This window comes from Saccopteryx bilineata, chromosome 1 (assembly GCF_036850765.1).
Source record: "Saccopteryx bilineata isolate mSacBil1 chromosome 1, mSacBil1_pri_phased_curated, whole genome shotgun sequence".
Taxonomy (NCBI): Eukaryota; Metazoa; Chordata; class Mammalia; order Chiroptera; family Emballonuridae; genus Saccopteryx; species Saccopteryx bilineata.
Window position 1 is genome coordinate 153664462 of NC_089490.1, and position 23439 is coordinate 153687900.

Below are 23439 nucleotides of genomic sequence, written 5' to 3' on the forward strand. Positions count from 1 at the left end.
CATCCTTCCAAGATCTCTGTTGTGGGTGTTGATAGTCCTATTTTCTGCTGCTTTGTTTGTCTCCTTTATTCCTCTTGCCTCAATGCCCCATGCCTATTTTAGGCTGGGATCTGCTCCTAATTTTGACAGATTTACCTCTACTACCCAGCATAGTGTATCCCAAGGTTCTCCTCACCATCTCCATGGCTGCAAAACTCCAGGAAAGGGCCCCCCTCTCTCCAGCCTGAGGAGAACAGGGGCTCCATGTCCACACATGCCTGCAGATGGCTTTTCCAGTCTACCTGAATCATTACCAACCAGAAGCAGCAGTCATTGGGACTTGGACACTAGCTGCAAAGTATAGAAATATGACAATAATTCCAGTGCCATGAGGACTTTTTCTGGATATGTTGCTGGACTCCTGGACTTTTCCTTGACTCCTGGACTTTTCCTAGATGTATTTCCTGGACTCCTGCTCCTGTGACAGCTCTCAATGAGACTGAGTGGGGTTGGGCTGCATCTGTAGGGATGTGGAATGGTGATGGTGCCAACATGGACTTGGTGAAATTACACGAACATATTAAGGACATTTAAAACAGCAAAGACTCTATTATAGATCCTGCTGTATTGGCTAAAACTTTGCTTGATAATCTAAAAGACTTTAATCCCTTTAATGTATTAGAATACTTGTTTGGATATCTGTAAGCATCCAAGCATCTGTGGCTATACTAATTTTGTGTTTATTCTGAATTTTTTCAGTCTGCCTCCAAATTAGAATCTGGGAAACTAAGAAATCAGATGAGTGCAAATCTCAGCACACAAATTAAAAATAAAAAAGGAGAATATGTGGTAGACTGCAAGTGGCAAAAAAGCCTTTGTAAATTCAAAGCTTAACAAAAGGCTAAATTCTCCCTCCCCCACCTTCATATTGGCTATGAAGCTGAGTATTTGCACTCACTTCACTTGCTTGCTTAAGTTGCTGGAAGCAATTTACATGCCCTTCCTCTCACACTTTGTTCGTTCAGATGTTGGTTGATTTCGCTTATGCATGGTGGGGGGATTCCTGTTGATGCCTTAAGAGAGTTCCTGTGTTTGCCTCAGATGTGTGACTTTGTATCAAAGACTTCCTTATTTGCATATGGCTATATAATAAAGCAAATTGGGGGCTACTGGTACTTGGATATTGCCATCAGCATTGAAGAGGCCCCCTGATCCTATCCTCTTTTCTCAATGAGTCTATTTTCTTAATTCCACACAGTTCTCCCTCAGGACCCAGAATTATTAGCCGCGCTGGACCATGGCAGTGCTGACAGGTGAGGGGAAGTCCCAGAATTAGAAGGAAGAGTAGTTAATGCATGGCTCACCTGCCAGAACCAATGAGTGGCCTGGGGCAGGGACAGGCTAGTGGGAAGGCCACCAGGAGCTACCAAGGAGCACAGAAGGGGGATGTGCGCTCAAGGAGCTCCCAACATGTGCCAGGGATCCCTGACTCAGGAGCCAACAGAATCTGACAAGTGAAAAGTGGCTTTATTTAACTTAACAGGCTCCAGCCAACTTCCTATGTGGCTAAGAAAGTAGGAATGGTGGCAGCCAGGTCAAAAGCTCACTACTAGCCCCTGTTCACCATAACCTAGCTGGAGCCCCGAGGTAACAGACACAGTAAGCACTCCTCAGAGGGGTGAACTGCAGATACAAAGGGACTGCTAGATGCTACCATTCTAGGCACTTTTCAGTTTTGGTGAGGAGGGGGTCTCCTGTTTTAGAGGAAGGTGGCCATGTCACACCTCCTGTCCTCTATGAGATGTTCCCATACATTTGGGGATGGGAAGACAGCACTGATGGTAGCTGCAGAGGCTCTGAATAAAGGATGGGGTGTGTGCACAGTGCAGTGTCCTGCCCTAACATGACCGAAGTCCCCATAGGTAATGCAAAGAAACTGTCCTACTCCAAGAGGTGGGGCCTTCCATATGAGCTCAAAGAGACAAAAGAAACACAACATATGGGAGGAGACAATGTCAAGGTCAGAGCTCTGAGGGAGAGCTAATGTTCCTAGACCTATTCAAGTGGTCTGGACAACCGACACTGAAACAGACTCCAAACCCAGGAGCTGAGTATGAGTGACGGGGTGGAGCCCACAATGACTCCAAATCAATGCTTCTGAAACCACCATCAAAAAGCCTGCAGGAAAAGGTGAGAACTGCAGCTTCATCCCCCCCATCTAGGGAGGGGATACCTCCCATGACCACACTGAACACCCCCACCACTCTGCTGTTGATCCTGCCTATCAACCAAGCCCTCCAAGAGATGACTGTGTCCAAAGACAGACCACAAACAACAGTGTGAATTGTTTCCACTCTCCAGGACTCATGAAGTGGGACTGCTGGCCTAATCCATAATTGTAGAAGCTGAGGCTGGTGGCATGGTAGCAACTTTCTCTGAAGTCAGTTGGGCCTGTCTTTCCCTTGATTTACAGTCAGTAGAAGACACAGATCACAGATTGTGCAGAGTCTGAGTAATCACCATCCCAGACAGAAACAGCCCGTTTCTGGTTCCCTGAGAACTGAAGTACCCCAGTATCATTCATTCCAGTGTGCTTTCGGCCACCACATTGTTTCTTTCTAGGGTTTTATGTAAATGGAATCAGATGGTCTATACTCCTGCATCTGGCCTCTCTGCTCTTTGAGATTCATTTATCTCGTGTGCACATCTGTCTTTCTCTTTTTGCTCCTAAAGAGAATTCTGTGGCAGGGATGTGTCACTATTACCCATTCTCCTCTCAGACATGTGCTTGCATTCTTTTGAATAAACAGACACAAAGGGGGGCCTCAGGGTCTCAGGGTGGGTGCATGGCCACTTCTCCAAGAAACCTCCAACTGCTTTTCCACAGTGTTGCCTGTTTGCACCAGCACTGGTGGTGAGTGAGAGTTCTCTCTGCTCCCCTCTCAGCATTTGGGGGTGTGCAGTGGGATCTCCTTGAGGCTTTGGTCACCTTTCCCTAAATAGACATAATGCTACACCACATTGGTTTGTGAATACACCTCCTTGTGCAATCTGTTCAAACTTTTCACCACTCCCTGTTTATCTCATGGTTCATCTTTTTATTGATTTGTAGAAGTTCTTGGGTCTGCTGATCTTTACTTATACCCCAGAGAGATGAGCAGAAATCACTGGATTCATTTAAGTACCAGTGAGGCATCAAACCCGGATGGGGGAAGAATGGGTAGTGAGAACATGGGGTGAAACTTCCAGAAGCCAACCACAGAGTCAAAAATCAATCAAAACCGACAGTCTGGAGAAAAGCCAGTGCTTAAGAACACTAAGATATTTTTCTTTTCAAATAATGAATTGCACCAATCAAGGGAAGTCAGTGTGCATTAAGTATATTTTTAAATTCCTGTCCAACTGACAGCCATATGTGAGGAATAAAGCATGCAGTAGGAGATGGAGGAAGAGAATACTTGCATATACCCCATCTATGGCAAGGGCTTTCTTGGCAGGTTATTGCAGCAGGACTCAGAGCTTTGATTTTTTTTAATGCAGTTACTGATTTTCTTATTTTTTTAGCTGACCCTGGAAAGTGCTCCCTCACTTATCCTCCACTGCCAATTTGCATGCTCCCCTTCTCTCCACCAGGGCATGGCTCTATGTGAGTACAGAACCTTCTGGGGCCACAACAGGATGCCAAGGCTGACATCCCCAGGTGAGGCAAAGGTGCCTCCACTCCAGGCTTGGGCAGTCTTTTGGGTCTAGTTCCCCCTGTCCAACCCGCTGCCATAAATCAAGGTCTGGAACAGAAAATTCACTCAGGACAAGAAGATTATGTTTCTGTCAGAAAATCTAAGTCCTAGCGGCTTCATCTTGAGTCCACAATGTCTGTCCTCTACATCACCACTGTCAACATTATCGTGACAGTAAATTATAAGGCAGTAGGGATGATGGATGGCAAAGTAGTAAGGAGTGAAGGGAGCACCAGCCCCCCACGCCAGTCCCAGGTAAAGCCCAGAATTTGGTTTCTTGTGCAAGCTCACATAGAATAAATAAGGAAGCCAATGGCAGATTCCAGAAACACACACTTTTAATTATTGATAATCTTGCTATTGATCTGCTTTTTCTTCTAGAGGTAAATACCATTACAGATATTTATAAGTAGAATGTGGGAGTCACTCCTGTGAAGGCTGCCAGGAACTTGGATCAGAGATCCACATAGAACCCTGATGGGGCATCCATCGGAGCCGGGAGACAAAATCCCTCACCCTGCTGGTCATAGGAAGTAAAGGGAGCACCACCAGCCAATTCCTGTACCCCTGTCCAGGAAGTACTTTGAAGAATGCTTTTGACAAACCACAGGAGAGCAAGTACTTCTCACTTCCATGAGCAATGCTGTGATCTATCCATGAGGTTCCTGGCAACAGGGCATTCTGACCAGACAGAAAACAAAAGAGAAGAACCTGAATATATCAAAACAAAGTATTCTGCAACCTGATGAACAAGCGGTGGCTGGGAATAACTTCCTGGTTGTGGCCCCAACAGAAATAACGAATCCCCAGTCCAAGCACTAATGCTGCCGACAGTTTGATTGAAATATCAGAAGCAATTTCCAAACCCTGGCCGTTTGACTCAGTGGTAGAGCATCAGCCTGGCATGTGGATGTCCTGGGTTCAATTCCTGGCCAGGGCATACAGAAGAAGTGCCCATCTGCTTCTCCACCCATCCCCCATCTCCTTTCTATCTCTCTTTCCCCCTTCTGCAGCCAAAGCTCTATTGGAGCAAAGTTGGCCTGGGCACTGAGGATGGCTCTATAGCAGGGGTCCCCAAACTTTTTACACCGGGGGCCAGTTCACTGTCCCTCAGACCATTGGAGGACCGCCACATCCAGTGCTCCTCTCACTGACCACCAAAGAAAGAGGTGCCCCTTCCGGAAGTGAGGCGGGGGCCTGGATAAAACGCCTCAGGAGGCCGCATGCCAGGCCGTAGTTTGGGGATGCCTGCTCTATAGCCTCCGCCTCAGGCACTAGAATGGCTCCAATTACAATGGAGCCAACGCCCCAGATAGACAGAGCATCTCCCCCTAGTGGGCTTTCTGGGTGGATCCCAGTCAGGTGAATGTGGGAGTCTGTCTCTCTGCTTCCCTACTTCTCCCTTTGGGGGGGGGGGAAGAAGCAATTTCCAACTTGTTGACACTCAGGCGAAAGTGAGGCGTGAGGGTCTGATCGCAGAACTTGCTACCATACCTGACAAATCGTTCTTCTGGGGAAACCTTCAGAAGCCCAGGTTCCCACAGTGTCCTTCTCCCAGTCTGCTGAGGCCTATCTGGAAGGTTTTCAGCATAACTTCTCTTGCCCGGACCAATGGGGGACACAAGCCTAGACTTTCCTGCCCAGGAGGCATGCCCTTGGAGAAGGAATCACCTGGAGTGCACAACTGCTGAGCCCGACCCCAGGGCAGAGCTACCCTCAGGCCCAGGAGCCCTTGAGCCCCACTGGAGACTTCAGGTGCTCACTCCCTCCCTCTTACATGCCACAGGACAGTGGGTTCCCTGCCAACCAGGTTCCCTGGCTTCAGGCCTATTCATCACAGCCCTTCACCCCTGGAGCAGTAAAGTAAGTTTAGTCTCCCCTCTGAGGGAGACCCAGATAGTTCATTTCTAAACAGATATTCACTCTCTCAAGGTAGTCTGTCCTGGACTGTGGCTGGGGCTGGAGATCAAGGGCAAAGGGGGCAATGGAACCCAGCCCCCACTAGGGAGGAGAAGGGCCTGCCCCAGGTCTTGAGGTCTTCCACAGCTTCCTGGAAAGTCTGTAGGAGCTGCCTCTCCACTCTTCAACCCCAACCCTGCAGGACCCTGCAGAGAGACAACCCACTAGCCACACTTTGCCAAGATTTAGGCTTAAGTTGGGGTTAGGGTTGGGTTTGGGTTTGGGTTTGGGAGGGGGCAGAAGGCAAAGTCAAGGTCTCACTTGATTCTCCCCTCTTCCATCCTCACCTCTACCAGGAAATTGGAGGCTGACTGCTCAGCTAATATGGCTCTTCCTGGCTTGCCCTTGTTCTAGAACCTTCTTAAGGATTAAAAAAAGTTTCCTGGAATGTCTGTGGTAACCTGAGCCTGAGGTTTGAGAAGCCCCTCCTGGAGCAGCCCCTACATACCCGGCTGAATGGGATCCCATACTTCTTGAGGATGATGGGCGAGATGAGGGTCATCTTGTGCCGCAGGAAGGCGTCGCATCCCTGGGAGCTCCCAGGGAAAAACCCTAGAGTGAAAAAGATGGTTATCAGTCTAAGGGCTGGGGCAGGGCCTGGGGAAAGAGCTGGGGCTAGAGCTGGGGCAGGGCCTGGGGCTGGGGCTGGAGCTGGGGCAGGGGCTGGGGCTAGAGCTGAGGCAGGGGCTGGGGCTGGGGCAGGGGCAGGGGCTGGGGCAGGGGCTGGGGCAGAGGCTGGGGCTGGGGCAGGGGCTGGGGTTGGGGCAGGGCCTGGGGCTGGGGCAGGAGTAGGGGCTGGGGCAGGACAGCTCTTTCCTCCTATCAGAGCACAGAGCAAGGTGCCTGCAACTCTAAGGAAACCAAACACATGGACCACATCACATAGCCATGTGCTCTGCTGGTGACAGAAATGGTGACATTTCCTAGCCTTTGTTTAGTGAACCTGAAACAGAGGACAAGCCAGGGCTGTCTGTGACAGGGCACATGTCCACGGCATATATTCACAGTCAAAGATGGGAAATGGCATGGCTGAACAGACTTCCCCTCTAACTCCCTCCAAAAGACCAACTGTCTTGAATCCATGTGGTCACTGAATCATGTGACAGCACAGCCCACTAGATAGGATACAGAAGCTGATGTTCTAGAACAGGGGTCGGGAACCTATGACTCACGAGCCAGATGTGGCTCTTTTGATGGCTACATCTGGCTCACAGACAAATCTTTAATTAAAAAAAAATAATAGCCCTGGCCGGTTGGCTCAGCGGTAGAGCGTCGGCCTAGCGTGCGGAGGACCCGGGTTCGATTCCCAGCCAGGGCACACAGGAGAAGCGCCCATTTGCTTCTCCACCCCTCTGCCACGCCTTCCTCTCTGTCTCTCTCTTCCCCTCCTGCAGCCAAGGCTCCATTGGAGCAAAGATGGCCCGGGCGCTGGGGATGGCTCTGTGGCCTCTGCCTCAGGCGCTAGAGTGGCTCTGGTCGCAACATGGCGACGCCCAGGATGGGCAGAGCATCGCCCCCTGGTGGGCAGAGCTTCGCCCCTGGTGGGCGTGCCGGGTGGATCCCGGTCAGGCGCATGCGGGAGTCTGTCTGACTGTCTCTCCCTGTTTCCAGCTTCAGAAAAATGCAAAAAAATAAATAAATAAAAATAATAATAATAATAATAATAATAATAACGTTGGCCCTGGCCGGTTGGCTCAGTGGTAGAGCGTCAGCCTGGCATGCAGGAGTCCCGGGTTTGATTCCCAGCCAGGGCACACAGGAGAAGTGCCCATCTGCTTCTCCACCCCTCCCCCTCTCCTTCCTCTCTGTCTCTCTCTTCCCCTCCTGCAGCCGAGGCTCAACTGGAGCAAAAGATGGCCCGGGGTGCTGAGGATGGCTCTGTGGCCTCTGCCTCAGGCGCTAGAATGGCTCTGGTTGCAACAGAGCGCTGCCCCAGATGCACAGAGCATCGCCCCCTGGCGGGCATGCCGGAGTCATAGGTTCCCGACCCCTGTTCTAGAACATCAGCTTCTGGATCCCGGTCGGGCGTATGCAGGAGTCTGTCTGACTGCCTCCCCATTTCCAGCTTCAGAAAAATACAAAATAATAATAATAATAATAATGTTAAAAATATAAAACATTCTCATGTATTACAATCCATTCATTTCCTACTGCTCATGTTCATGGTTGCAGGTGGCTGGAGCCAATCACAGCTGTCCTCCAGGACAACACCAAATTTTTATTGGGCAATGCGTAAAGTACACGGGGCGTAGTATGGCTCTCACGGAATTAATTTTAAAATATGTGGCGTTCATGGCTCTCTCAGCCAAAAAGGTTCCCGACCCCTGTTCTAGAACCAGACAAGCCATAATCAGTGAGGACTGGTGCTCCCCCAACATACATATCACAACTGAGTCTGCAACAAAGAGGGGGCATCTGCTCTTGGCTCTTTGCACACATGGTTCCCATGGCCACCGGGCAGGAGAGGAGACAGAGGCTTGGCCCATCCATCGACCCAAAGCCCTGCTTAAGACCTGTCCCTAGACCTCTAGGGAAATAGCAGAACAGCCCAATGCTGGTTGAGTCTACAGCTCAGGGCCCTAAGCCTGTTACATGTTTTCTGTCCAAGGCTATATTTATATAACATGTAGCTAACTTAAGGTAATATTGGTAAAAATATGGAACTCAGACTATCAGCTCTACCTACTCAGAAACCATGTTTAACTAGCATAGTTTCCAAACCACTTGCTGGCTGAACTTCAAATCAATGATACCTGCATCCTGTGGTTAAAGAAAAGCAAGTTCTGGAATTCCATGTGAAGGTTCTGAAATTCTACTAGAAGGCAGCTGAGCTGCTCATTGCAAACCATCACTGAGAGGTTGCAAAGAAGAGCTACCATAATTTAGTGAAGATAAGGTGCGGGATGTGCCCCTGAACATCCACTGCTCTTCAGGACTGACCCTGTGGCATGGCTGGCCCGAGGACCATTCTAGAAGCTGACCTAGACCTCAATGCACACTCTTGATGTGTCACTGGTTAAAGAGGGCACATTCACATGTGTGTGTGTACACACGTGTGTGCAAGCACACAGCCCCACAAACATGCTGACCATGGGGAGGAGGGGCTTTACTGTTTTCCCGGACTGGCATATGGTGCCTGGCTGCAAGGACACAATGGCAAGATTATGGAAAGTGCAAAAGATTACTGAATTCCTGCAACTTTCCTCCACAGTAAAAGCATTTCAATTAGAATTATGGCTACCTGCCGCCTGGCCCGCCGGCTTCTCTGCAGTTCCTCTTTTTAATGCACAGTTTAAGTGGCTCTCATTAAAGCTCTAATAAAGGCACACATTTTAAGTGATTAGCACCAATAATGCACCAACACATTAATGCTCTGTGGGCTCCACAACTCTCCTAGGGAGCCCATTTGGAGTGCAGCTATTCATTTTCCATATTAATTGCAAACTTATTCCACCCATCTCAACAATGGTGTTGGAGATGACTGTCGGCCAAAAAGTTTGAAAGGGACACCAAAAAGGGCAGGCTTTCCGTGTCCTGGAACCTCCCTGACCTTCCTCTGAGGAGGGGAGAGCAGGCCTGAGCAAGGGACCATGGAGGAAGGCCTTGCCATGGTTTCCCAACCCTTCTCCAGTGCTGCAGCCCCCTTTCTCCAATTCTAGCAGCTGTTCTACCCTGCCAAGGAGTTACTTAATGAGTCCCTATTTTTTAAGAAGCAATGAATGACAGGTGGCCTCCTGTAGACATCAGCACTTGCTCACTCCTCCTCTTCTAGCCCCAGCCACTAAGCCTCCTACTAGCCGTGCAGGTACCTGGGCATCAGCAACCACAGACAGCAGGGCCCTGGCTACAGGAAAGGTGCAGGGAACACAGCTGAGTTCCCAGGAGAGCTGTCAAGGAACCATCCGGGGTAGGTGGGTGGCCACACAGAGTATCCAGGTTCCCTAGCGTATCTGAGATCACCTCAAACTTTTCTGGTAGCAAAGGCATATTGAGCAACAAAAGTCTGAACGTGGCAACTACTGGACTTTAGAGAAGTTGTCAGCAAAGGTCAGGCGATGCCAGCCATGTGATCACAAGAGTGTGTCTCCATGAGTGCCTTGAAATGTTTTCTTCTGCGGCTCTGTAGGTGTGGGAGACTGAACAGTGGCCATCCTAGATGTCCCTGTCTTAATTCCTAGAACCTGTGATTATGCTCCCTTTCCTGGCAAGAAAGACTATGCAGATGGAATTAAATTAAAGCCTCTGAGATGGGCAGGATCATGGATTACCAGCCAGATCCAGTGTCATCACAGGGCCCCCATTAGAGTTAAGTTGGAGAGTCAGAGTTAGAGATGGAAGAGGCTGCCCTGCTGGCTGTGACAATGGAGAAATCCCACCAGCCAGGGATGTGGTACCTCTAAAAGCTGAAAAAAACTGGAAACGATTCTCCCCTGGAGACTCCAGAAGGACCAGCCTTGCCCACACCTGGGTTTTAGCTCCATATGATTTATTTTGGACTTTTGACCTCCAGAACTGTAAAAAGATAAATCTGTTTCTTTTTATTATTATTATTATTTATTTATTTATTTATTTATTTATTTTTTCCTGTATTTTTCTGAAGCCGGAAACAGGGAGAGACAGTCAGACAGACTCCCGCATGCGCCCAACCGGGATCCACCCGGCACGCCCACCAGGGGGCGACGCTCTGCCCACCAGGGGGCGATGCTCTGCCCCTCCCGGGCGTCACTCTGTTGTGACCAGAGCCACTCTAGCGCCTGGGGCAGAGGCCAAGGAGCCATCCTCAGCGCCCGGGCCATCTTTGCTCCAGTGGAGCCTCGGTTGCAGTAGGGGAAGAGACAGAGAAGAAGGAGAGGGGGAGGGGTGGAGAAGCAGATGGGCACTTCTCCTGTGTGCCCTGGCCGGGAATCGAACCCGGGACTTCTGCATGCCAGGCCGACGCTCTACCACTGAGCCAACCGGCCAGGGCTGTGTTTCTTTTTAAAATTGTCTATTTTAAAAAATATATAATGGAAAAATATTCTTAATTTGGCCTTTATTTTAGAGCATAATAAGTGAAATAGACCTTGACTAGGGCTATCTGTAACTGTGGCATATCAACTGTGAAAGCGTGCTCCAGAAAGCAGTACTCAGCCCTTCCCAAGCAGACAAGGTTCAGGTTTCCAACAGAAATGTTAAATAACATCACCACTTTCTACCTGGGAAGCTAGGGACACCTGCTTGCTTGCCCTTCCTCCATTCTCAGAACCTGTGTCACTGGCATGCAGTATTTGCTGAGCAGGTACATAGCTCTAAGTACAGCGAGGACAGTAGACCCCTATTTTTCCAGAAAGATACACTATTCCCATCTCCAAAGTCAAAATGCCGATGGGAAGGGGAACAGAGTGTGATGCGTCTTATTTTGGTGAGAAATGAGGAAGGGCCAGAGGACTGCAGTGAGGGAACCTGCACCAACACTGAGCAATGACTTCCAGAAGGTTCTGTGGCTCTTTCAGGATGATCAGAATAGCCCTGTACTTTGGAGCAGCTCCCAAACAATCACCTTGCCCCCATCAGGTGCTGCCTTTGAGGGAGAAGCCAGATCTTGAGGTGACAGGCGAGGGCCAGACCACTGGGACAGAAAGCAGGGTGCCAATGACGGGGAACAACAGATGACCTGCCCAGTCCCTGCATCAGGGTTGTCAGGGGCCTCAGCACCACCTAGCCAGACGTCTGACAGGTCTCTACAAATCTGTCACCCTGAGGTCCTGCCTTGACCTTGAAGGGTCAGTGCCCCATCTCTAGACACAGCCTGGGACCCACTCTGACAAATCTGTTGACCCCATGAGGCCCCAGCGAGGGTCTGAATACAAGTGGTAAGACAGTGGCCTTTGGAAGGGACATTTGATGAAGGAACCCATGCAAATCAGAACCCCGCATAAAAGGGTAGGGTCTTGCAGTCACCATGCAGCTCTGAGGCCCAGATGAGGTAGCTCCGAACTGATTTGTCACTTTCAAGATTAAACAAAGACAACTTAGAAAATGGTGAGACACAGTGCCAAGCATCCGGAGAGAGACAGAATGTGGCTACGTTCCCTGGCCCTCAGAAGCCTGAGGTCATGTCCAAGAACTCCATGCTACAAAACCAGAAAACATGCGGGTATAGAGCAACGGTATTCTGTGCAGAATCCATGAAGTGACAACCCCCCTAGCAGAGGAACCATGGATCTGATCATGAGGGTGCAAGGAAATTGTAAAATAAGACAATGATATTTTGTAGCTCCCAAAAATTGAAACACAAACACAAAGCAAAACCTTGGAGAGATAGGGCCCTAAGCCTGTTACATGCTTTCTGCCCCACCTCACCCTGCCCAGGCCCCAGTCCCAGCCCTCGGCCACAGACACCTACCAATTGCCAGCCGCTCCAGGCGCTTGCCATGCTCCGGTGGGATGGCGTACCTACAAGAAGGAAGGCATGTCAGAAGCGAGCTCATGTGGTCTTTGAGTCCCCAGGGAGCCTCGGGGAGACAAACAAAGCCTGTACAGAGCAGAAGTGACTGCAGCTGTGGTCAGCACTGTGAGGTGAGTGAGCAGCTGTCAGGGGTGGGACTGACACAGAGGGGCTGGTGAGGTGGGAGGGCAAGGACCAGGGACACGGCAGGTTGTGACGGCACTCCCGAATGCCAGGAGTAAAGACAGTCCCAGTTAAGCATGCTAAACTTCGATAAGGTTAAAAAGCAAAAAAATAAAAGCACTGGACTGGAACTGTAGGGGTGAGAACTTTAGCCACATCGTGTCACCAGCCTGTCCTCTCAGTCCTAGGAGCCAAAGGGGAAAGAAGCTAAAGGAAGGAGAAAATTTTCATCTGCCACCCATTTCATGAGTTTTATTTTTATACCTTTTACATTTGAAAGATTACAAGGCTCTATCATAAATTTAAAAAAAAAAGATGTCAGGTGGAAGTTTGCAAACAAATGAAGCGAGAGTGACATCCTGCTGATGCCATGTGAGGAAGCTGGTGGAACGAGAGGTCTGGGATGATGGGGGGATGCTGAGAAGCCCTACCCAATTGACATGCCACCCCCAGCCCACCTCAGGGTACTTGGTAAAATGAAAAACTCAATTTTCAAACAAAAGTAGGTAGAACTGGAGCACAAGTCCTTAAAGACACAAAGTGCTGAGGACATCGAAGTTCCATATAAGAGAAACTCCAGGAAAGTGGGTCTCAAGCAGGGTGATCCTGTCCCCCCTAGGGGACACCGGGCCATGCCCCCATGGTTGTCATGACTGGGGATGCTCCTGGCATCAAGTGAATAGGCGTCAGGGATGCTACTCAACCCCCACAGTGCACAGGACAGCCCCTCACAAAAAATGATCAAGCCCTAAATGTCCATAGTGCTGAGGGGGACAGACCCTGTTCCAGAATAAAGAAGGCCATTATCTCACATTCTGGAATGAGTCAAATGTGAGGATGTATCATCAAGCCACTCCCTCCTCCCTCCTTCATGGCGCAGGCAAAGGATGGGTACCCACACAGAACACGGAAGATCAGCCAGATGCCATAGCTGGTTAAGTCCATTCCAACTGAGGGGTTTATTATTCCTTTTTAAAAAATAAAAGAAGGCGGGATAGGAGATAAGTTGAGCATCGTGTTGTCTCTAACAGGATAAAAATAAAAATAGTCTCTGGGCATGCTCTGGGGTCCTTGAGAAGATAGCTGTAGCACCTTCAATTCTGTTATCAGAGAATTTCCCATCATCTGGACAAAGATGAGGTTACTCTTTTTTTTTTTTAAATGACCTTTTATCACCCAAAAGACAATATAAATTAACCCCAATACAAAGCACCTTTGTGGAATTACCATTCCCCCGAACAGGGAAATGAAACATTCTGTCCCTTCTGTGAAGACTCCAGAGGACCAGAAGGACTAACTCATGGCACCAAAGCCATGATGATTAATGCAATATCCCCAGTCTACAGTGCTGCTTCCACTTAATTACCGCCTGTAACTGGGAGTTGTAAAGATAAGATTAATTGAATCTGGTGGATGTTAAAAGTTTAATATATTGGAACGTGGCTCCTCTGTTATCGTAAAGTACAGACTGTGGGACACTGGGCTGAGCATTCAGGAGAGAAGCCCCTGGAGAGATTAGAAAGGACTTGAGGATAGGAAGCCAGAGCCACAGGGACTCCTAGGCTCCAATGTCCCAGAGCAAGTAGTGACTCCCACAGCTTGGAACAACCCAGTGACATCCTTAGTGGTGCCAAGAAGCCCTATCGCCAATGACACACCATGCCAGCCCACGACAAGATGAAAACCTGTTTTCAGGGAAAGGCAGGCACAATTAGAATGCGGTTCCTTAACAATACAGAGCACTGAAGATGAGCCAGGAAAAGTTGGAGGGGGGACAATAAAGATTCTGTCTCTATAGCAATTAGACTCCATCCGAGTCCTTCCAATGACTGTGACAAACCCCAAAACTGTGGGCCACAGGTTCCCGCTGGGCCCTCTCCCACCAAGGATGACACTTTGGGTACCCCGAAGTGAGTCTGATGACATGGGGGCCCTGGAGAGCCAGCTACAGAGCTAGCCTCCCAACAGGGATTGTCATTTGTCACTGGAGAGAAGTCTCCAGGATCCTGTAGGGCCCTCAGAAACTTTTGGGGTCCCAACCAGGGTCCCCAAGGAGCGTGGTGCATGGTACTCTTGTCACAGTCCCATCCAGAGTCATGCCACTAGATCAAGGCATCCCTCTCATGCTTCACTCTGGAATAAAATAAAAAGGAAAGAAGGAGAAGCAATACTAGGGTTGAGAGAGTTTGTTCACTAACCCTCAAGGCAGAGAGCATTTGTCTGGACATTAGTGAACAGATTCTCAGGGCCATAGAAGAGTCAGTATATTGGTCACCAACATGGGGACAGTTTGTCTCACTCCTTGGGAGATCTATCCCCATCACAAAGTCACACATACCTCAGCGCCAAAACCAATCAGTGTTGCCAGCCTGTAACCCCAGGTGTCCTCTCTTTATATGTGACAGCTCTGGTCACCTGGGCAGCAGAGGGTTCTTGTGTGGTTTCCCTGAACAGATGGCCATGGGGTGCTCTGATCTGGCCTGTTCTGGGTGCTCAGTCTCAGGACTGGGCTAGGGCAAAGTCCCCTGGCCTCTCTCCCCCTCCAGCTCAGCCAACCCCAGTGCTGCTCAGAACCTCCCCTGGCTCCCCCAGCCTGCTCTCCACTAGCACAAGCCTTCTTCTCCAGCATGGTTGGTATCCCCTTACCACTTGCTACATATCAGCCACCATGCCTCCTCCAGGGCTGTCCATGTCTCACCCCACACAGCCTCAGTCAACGTGTTTCCCCCCTCTCAAGACACAACAGCATCTGGTGGGCCCTTGTGAGCAGTCATCTCACTCCAGGCCAGTGGTAGGGTGTGGTGAGTTGTAGTGTAGCCCAGCACACACATCATGGTGGAACAATCTGGAGATGTGGGGAGACAGGAACAGAGAATAGTGGGAGGGAGAACAGAGCAGGGGACTTCAGAGGTAGAGGCAGAAATGGGGGAGGCTGCAAGAGGAACAGGCCACCTATGCAAGGTCACCCAAGTTCCTCCAGCCACAGCCCCTGGCCTCGCCTGTGGAAGTCTGGCTCTAAATCAGTGGTAAAGGGCAGTCACAATAGGCAACTCCCAGTTCACCACCACTTGAGAAACAGAACAAGTTCTGGCCCTGAGTTTAGCCAGGCTGGAGTGACCCCTCTGGAACTTTCTCCAGAACCACCCCCCATCAACCAGTGTCTTTATATCCATATTTAAAAGCCCACTCTAATTTCTCTCTGCTTTGGAAGGTTTTTTACACAAAAGTACTTCTGTACCACAGAAAATTCGGTTTGCAACTTTTGGCTGCATGGTTGAAACGGTATCCTGGCAACCAGTTCAGGTGACTCTGCAGGGGCTGTTGCAGGACTTGACAGGCTCCATAACTCAGGTTTAATGTCGTGGAATTGCCGAAAAGGCTGAGAGAGACAAACCTGGGCATCATTTGCCAGATGCCCTGTCGGAAAGGCAATGTCTGCAAACATTAGAGGCTTCAGTAAGAAAATAACATGTTTTTAGACTAGGTCTAAGGCTCACGGGACATAATGGGAAACAGGAGCCCAGACACCAGCCCCCCCCCATGGGGACCTAAGACAGGTGAAAAGCCACATGATGGTTAAGAAACAAGGTCTTGGCCGGTTAGCTCAGTGGTAGAGCATTGGCCCAGCGTGTGGATGTCCCGGGTTCAATTCTTGGTCAGGGCACACAGGAGAAACTCCCATCTGCTTCTCCACCCCTCCTCCTCTTGCCTCTCTTTCTCTTTCTATCTCTCTCCTCTTCCTGTAGCCATGGCTCAATTGGAGTGATTTGGCCCCAGGTGCTAAGGATGGCCCCATGGCATCGCCTCAGGCGCTAAGAAGAGCTTGGTTGCCAAGCAATGGAGCAATGCCTCAGATGAGCAAAGCATCGCCCCCTAGTAGACTTGCCAAATGGATCCCAGTTGAGGCGCATGCGGGAGTCTGTCTCTCTGCCTCCCCTCCTCTCACTGAATAAAAAAAGAAAAGAAAAAGAAACAATCACAGTCTGGCAGTTTCATAGTTCAAATGATGGACCGACCAACAAACCAACCCACTGGAGAGAGGGAGGGAGGGAGGGAGGGAGGGAGGGAGGGAGGGAGGGAGGGAGGGAGGGAGGAAATATGCTTCAGGTAGTAGGACAATAAACTGCGAGACCGAGGTCCAGCTGCTGCCCTGCGGAGCAAGCCCAGGAAGATGGGTAGCCCCAATCACCTATGCCTCTCCAGGTTTGTTTTTTTATACTTCAAGGTATTTTGAATAGTGAATGCACCCCTCTCCAATCACACCACTTCAAAAACGGCAAAGCTGAAACCCGAAAAGCCACCCACAGAGCAAGAGCAGAGGCCTGGGCTCCCAGCCTGATACTTGTTTGAGAGTCTGAACTGTTTAATGAGGTTCAAGAACATAATGGAAAGACTGAACACTGGAGAGGAGCATCATTCAGCCCAATGTTCCTGTTTTAACACTGAGGCTAGAGAGTGGAACATCTCGCCCAGCCCTGCTGAGACCAGGCCTAAGTCCAGGCTGACGATTAGGGGACACCTCAAGATCCTGCACCTCAGAGGGCTTCTGTCTACACCAAGTCATGACGGACTCCCTGGGACTAATTAAGAAGCTCCAGGGTTTGTGACACCAGGTGCTGGGTGAGCGGAGGTCTCGGCTAGGTGGCCAGAAGGAAACATATCCTGTGGTCAGGGCTGCTCACCTCAGCCAGGGGACAGGCTATCTCCATTTTACCAACACAGCCAGGGCAGTCTCCTGACCACCAAGGAGGATGCTATTAATAGTGTCATTTTCTCAGTGTTTGTTTATTCCCCTGGAATGGCTTGATGGATGTGAATAATTATCAGACTATAAAAGCTAGCAAATGTGCTACTTTCTATCGCTCTAAATCATCAAACAAATAAAGTGTGAAACAGCATTTTTGAATATAATTTTCCCCTCTAATGGCTTAGAATTATTATCAAGAACAATGAAAATAAATAAGCAAATGCCTTGTGAGTTAAAAATTAAATGAGTATGTCAGGAAGAGGAACACAGAGCATTTTGGAGAATTGGGACCTGCTCAGGGGCCATTAGTGATGAAGACGTGTGACAGGGCTTTTTGAGCCTTGCAGGCACCCAACTGGCCTCTCAGCGTGGATACCTACCATCCCCTGTATTCACTAGGAGCGGGTGCCTGGGGCCACTTCACTGGATAGATGACGTGATACCCCAGGGGAGGGCTACACTGGAGTATGGGCACCATGGTACCTGTGCACCCAGCTGACCCCCAGTAATCCCAGGATCCTGTGTGTCATTGCCCTAGGACAGCCACACAAGACCCCAGAAAGCAAGGTGGGTGGGAGCTGGCCTCTGCTCCTCCTTTCCCAGGCAATGCCAGAGGGGCTGCTGCCTGTCAGACCAGAAAGAAAATCTGCGGTCACAGGGCAAATCCTCAGGACAAGGAATGTGAAACTCCAGTGGAAGTACTCTCTCCCACCCAGTGCCAGGTCTGGCCACCAGCCTCTCATTTCCTTATACCTGCCAGCCACTCTGGACTGCAGGGTATCACAGGTGAACTGGTTCCCTTGTGAAGAGGGCAGCACTGTCATCGTAATGAGGTCACATTCCCAGCACTTTGTCCTGCCTGCTGCAAGGATAATAAGACTTGATGGGGGCCAGGCTATCAAATCAGGGCACTAAATCTCCAACTACCCTTCCTCACGAGGCCCCCAGTCTCTGCTGGGACCCTGCCTAGGACTGTCTTGCTCAGAATCAGGAGTTAGACACTATAACACTGACTCTCTTTTTCTCTCCAAGACTTTTTCAACTCTGCCAGTGACAACAGCACCTGGAATTTCTTCATTGCTGAGGCTGACAGGTTCCACTGACATGAGGCTCCCTGTAATTAGGCACCAGTGATAAAAAGGCTCATCTCCCTGCCCTCCCTCTCTGCTGAGAAATTCATGCCAAGAGCAGGGGTCCAGTCAGTACTCCTTTGGAAACGTCAGTTTAGCCTGACTCATGTCGGAGGGTAAGAAAGTTAATTTCACAGTGTCTGCACAGGGCCTGGGCAGACAGGCCCATTGTCGTTTAACATGCTATAATTATGGAAACAGAAACAAGAAGGCAGAGTCCACTGGAAGTGCCAAGACCACGTGTCAACTTGGAGGCCACCTGGCATGAGCAATCCACCTGCACAAGCCCAGGAGGCCAAGACAGCTCCAAATGCCAGCAGCCCTGCCAGGGCCCTGTGTGCCAAGCAGACATTAAAGCCATTATGACTGCAGTCTTCAAACACAAAGCCCCTATGCAGCCACAACATGTGATCTCTCTCACTATGAGTCAGTAGAATGATTCCAGTACACTATCCCAAAGCTGGACGAGCCCAGCAGAATGACCAAGTCACAGAACAGGCTTCCCTGTGAGCCCCCAGCAGCTGAGGTGCCATCTCTGAGCGGTTAAGAGTTGAGCTGGGCCAGGATGGGCTCGCTACTCCACTTGTCTGGTCTGTTGAGTAGAAGCACCCAGAGACACAATCACAGGCAATCATCCCTGATGTGATGGTCACCGAGACCAACAACGTCAGTTAATCTACTAAAATGTCCAAACACTTCAAGTGATTTCTATGTATGACATTTTATGTGTGGTATTTAAGTTGTACTTTAATAAAGCTATTAAAAATATCCCAGCCCTGAGGACACAGAAGAAATGAGCCATCATCCCCATTCCAGGTGCTGGGCTCAGTGTCACAAGTGCACTTGGCTCTTCAGCATTTTCTGAGCCTTGGACAAAGGCATCCACCAAGTTAATATGAACCCCATCAGATGAACCAGACCCTGGAAAGACAAGGTCACAGATGCTAGAACTGGCACCAGGCCCTGGAGGTTTTACTGAAAGTCCTGGTAAAAGCCTTCACACTAAGGGCCAGTGCCCACTTATATTACCAGGCAGATGGGAGCATCAGATGTTAGTGAACTTATTTTATGAATCTGGCATGTTTTTTAATGGATGATAAGTGGGAAACCCTGTCACCAACACAGGAATAGAACACACAGAAAAATGATAGGCTAGTCTCACATAACTGCCAAAGTCCTGAATAAAACACCAGCAAATTTTATAAATGTATTAGAAGAATGAGGTTTTAATCCAAGAGTTGCAAATAAAAATCTATATAAATTCCAAACTATTCAGTATAAAAATTCTTAGCCAACTAGGACTAGGAGGGACCTCCTCATAGTTACATTTCATGGTGAAGCAGAAAGCATTCTGGAAAGCTGGAAACAAGGCAAGCTGCTCACCATCACAGCCACTCAGCAGCCTGTACTGAAGACACCAGCCAATGTAATGTCAAGAAAAAGATAAAAAGTGAGTAACAATTAGAAGAAAAGAGAAACTTTTTTATCTTTTTTTTCTGTTTTTAAATTCACTTTTAGAGCCTGACCAGGTGGTGGCGAAGTGGATAGAGCGTTGGACTGGGATGTGGAAGACCCAGGTTCGAGACCCCGAGGTCGCTGGCTTGAGCACGGGCTTATCTGGTTTGAGCAAAGCTCACCAGCTTGGACCCAAGGTCACTGGCTCAAGTAAGGGGTCACTCAGTGTGCTGTAGTCCCATGGTCAAGGCACATATGAGAAAGCAATCAATGAACAACTAAGGTGTCGCAACAAAAAACTGATGATTGATGCTTCTCATCTCTCTTTATTCCTGTCTATCCCTCTCTCTGACTCTCTCTCTGTCTCTGTTAAATAAATAAATTCACTTTTAGAGAGAGAGAGAGAAGGGGGTTGAAGCAGGAAGCATCAACTCCTATATGTGCCTTGACCAGGCAAGCCCGAGGTTTTGAACCAACGACCTCAGCATATTGCAGGTCGAAGCTTAATCCACTGAGCCACCACAGGTCAAGTGAAACTTTTTATCTTTAAAGTAATATAATCTTCTACTTGGAAAACTAAGAGAACAAGCGATGAACTACAGGACAAAACAGTCCAACATGGGCGCAGAATTTTAAAAATCAATGCACAAATAGCCAGGTTTCCTCTGCACTGGAAAACATTTATAGCAAACAATAAAACCTACTAAGGTCACCCCTGTCCCTTGATTGGGGTTGTGACACAGCATAAACCTGGGCGAGTACTTGGCACTGACAGAATCAGTCCAACTTGGGAGAGTGATGCGCGTTTCTCGAGGCTGATACTGCTGGGTGACACAACAACCCAGGGCCTCTGTACAGAGTAGGAGAGTGCAGGAAATGCACCTGCGATCAAGTCCTTCAGTGAATGAGGTGACAACTGACTGTAACAAGAGCAATGACTAAAAGTATAGTGGGGTCATTACGTTGGGTAGGAGCAGTGTGGCCCTATCGTTATGGTTGAAATATTAAAGAAGCACTGCTAATAGTCACCTAGATGGCAGAGGTAAACAGGACAAGTAGTCACCCCATATATCATTTGGCAAAACAAAAGATGTCAGAAAAAGTGCCTGGCAGATAAGCTTGCCCCTGAAATGTGAGAGAACAGGTCCAAAGTCCTATATGGGTAGCTGGCCCTGGAACCAAGGAGACAACCTGGGGTCAGTTTGCCCCACTGGGAAGGGAGGAAGAAGAGTGAACCTGGAAGGGAGACTGCAGAGAACCTGGCCCAGGGCAGGAAACAGAAGGTTAAGGCCCTTTCCTAAACACTCAGGAGCAAAACAGAACTGTGTTTGCAAGTCCCTGAACAGCACTCCAAAGGAGCTTGGCCTGGGCTGCACGGCTCCCTCCCTAAGAGAGTGACTAAAATTGTCTGACAGCAAATGGATACCAACCCAATTTATCAGGAAATCCTATCTTAACTTCGTGTGTGTGTGTGTGTGTGTGTGTGTGTGTGTGTGTGTGTGAGAGAGAGAGAGAGAGAGAGAGAGAGAGAGAGACACAGACAGAGAAAGACAGAGAGACAGAGAAAGACAGAGAGAGACAGACAGGAAGGGAGAGAGATGAGAAGCATCAATTCTTCGTTGTGGCACCTTAGTTGTTCATTGATTGCTTTCTCATATGTGCCTTGAGCAGGGGGCTGCAGCAGACCAAGTAACCCCTTGCTCAAACCAGATGAGCCCACACTCAAGCTTGGCGACCTCGAGGTTTCGAACCTGGGTCCTCTGCATCCCAGTCCAATGCTCTATCCACTGCGTCACTGACTGGTTAGGCTATCTTACCTTCTGAGGAGCCTCACTCTATGGGGAGGCAGCCCCCCTCATTTGTCCCCACGCCAGGATAGATATGAACACTTGCTGGGGAGATAAGATCAGCCCTGGACCAGGGTGGCTTGTTCCTAGGAAAGGGCCTTATTGAGCTGTGGCAGTTTTATCTTTAATGGATCATTTTCCAGAACAACAGAGAATGGAATTTGGTATCTAACACCAGCAGTGTCAATGATTTGAAATAATGACAATTTTATTGAAACCTACATAAGAGATAAACAGAGTTCTGGGAGCATCTGCTCAGAGAAAATGGGATGTCTCAGATGGAGAGGACCGCCAGCAGGGATGCCAAAATGAACTGGCCTGCTGGCAGGAGACAAAGGTACGCTGCAGTCAGGAGGGGATGCCATGCCTTCTAGAGGATGGGGAGGGGAGTATGTTCAACGCCCTGGACACCAGGGCTGCCCCCAGCCTGTACCCATCTCCCTGGGTCCCTGCTATTTATTGGCACCTCTCTCCCCAGGGACCTGGGACGGGTCAGCATCCAGGATGTCCTGCAGCTCCAGGGCCCAGCTGCAGAGAGCAGGAGTTGGCTGCACACACTGCCAGCCCATTTTAATTAAAGGAACAGACTTTACAAGGCGAGTGGTGTTGAGCCTACAATTAATCACTGGATTGGAGGCATCTGATCCCCAGACCCGGTTTATTATAGGCCCTTGAATCATTTTTGTTATGCGACAGAACTAAGATTGCCAAGCACTTGTTTTTGAAGCTGTTTTTAAAGCAATTGGGGGGGGGGGGAGGCTTCTCAGGTGAGGTTCTGAAAGGCAGGCACAGGCAACTGAGTAGTAAGAGTGGGAAGAAAGGGCCTATGCTGTCAGAGTAGGGGGAGACCAATGCGTGGAACATGGGTCTGGTGAGAACTCGTTGCCATTTACAAAGACTTCAATCACCTCCTAGAACTGTCCTGAATTTCTGCTCATAAAACAACCTGGAGGCAGCCTACCATTGTGCCCAGACCCTGCAGTGGCTGGTGACGCTGGTTGCTCCTGCCACCAAACCCCTCCTCCAGCAGCATGTGCATTAGCGGGGGACACCCTTGATTTATTTCTGTTGAAATACACAAGATAATCTGAACAGGAAAAAGTGACAACAGGTCTAGTGAGAGGACAGGAATGTCTGAAGGGTCAGGAGTCGCTGGCTTAAGCGAGAAAGATCTTGGTTCCCATTTGACTAGAGTGGAAAGGAATTAGACAATCTGATATCAGCTACACCCCAGTACATACCAGCACAAGCCCAGGATGTGGGAATGAGCTGGTGCAGGGCTGGGAGGGTGGTTGAAGTCCAGGTCTCTGCAGATTGAAAGCATTCAGGACAGCTTGGGAGACTCCAAGTCTATTAAAATGACTTTCGATGTCATTGGTGTTTACATTCATTGTCACACAGACATGCAAGGCCTATTGAACCTCTTATAGATACATGTTGACAGCCAAGGCCCCTGGCAACTGGGAGCACAGGCCCCACCAGAGGTGGGCCTGGGTGTGCTTGATCGGCTTTCATAACTAGAGACTAGTTTTCTAGAATTGTAGGCATAAGGGTTACACAGTCTTTACCACCAGGGGTTCTAGTTTCCATGTGTAAGGCCATCTGGGTTTCAGCCTACTGCCCAGGAGGAAAAAGCTACAGGGCACTTGGGGTCACTCCTGAGTCTCTCTGGGCCCTAGCCCTTTGGAGAGGGTTAAGCTCACACACAAGCTATGTTGGCTCAGCTCTGTTCAGCTCACAATCAGGCAGGAGAGAGCAAATAGACCAAGCCTTGCAGGGAAGCTGCTGAACAAGGGCCATTAGCATGTCACATTCTGGCGACATGGCCACCTCGGTTCTCATCATGTGCCTGCCCACAACAACCCAAGGCCACACGGGCTCCCATCTGCTGTGGATGCGCCAACATAAAGGGAGCACATTTACCACCAAATTTGTAAGCAAAGCTAACATAGACTCCCCTGCTCGTGGACTCAGA

General features: G+C 49.3%; 1 protein-coding gene across 7 annotated transcripts in view; it reads right to left on the reverse strand.

Moving 5' to 3' along the window:
• Window positions 1-23439, reverse strand: part of KDM4B (lysine demethylase 4B) — a 171793-nt gene that overhangs the window by 68364 nt on the left and 79990 nt on the right. For 5 of the 7 annotated variants that reach the window (XM_066275126.1, XM_066275118.1, XM_066275110.1 and 2 more), the window contains exons 7-8: window positions 12061-12110; window positions 6124-6227 (exon numbers count right to left, since the gene is read on the reverse strand). In XM_066275126.1, the coding sequence (XP_066131223.1) occupies window positions 6124-6227; window positions 12061-12110 (154 nt within the window). Of the gene's footprint in view, window positions 1-4062; window positions 4398-5210; window positions 5290-6123; window positions 6228-12060; window positions 12111-23439 lie in introns of those variants that run through there. The other 2 variants (XM_066275141.1, XM_066275132.1) reach the window with 2 other exon arrangements.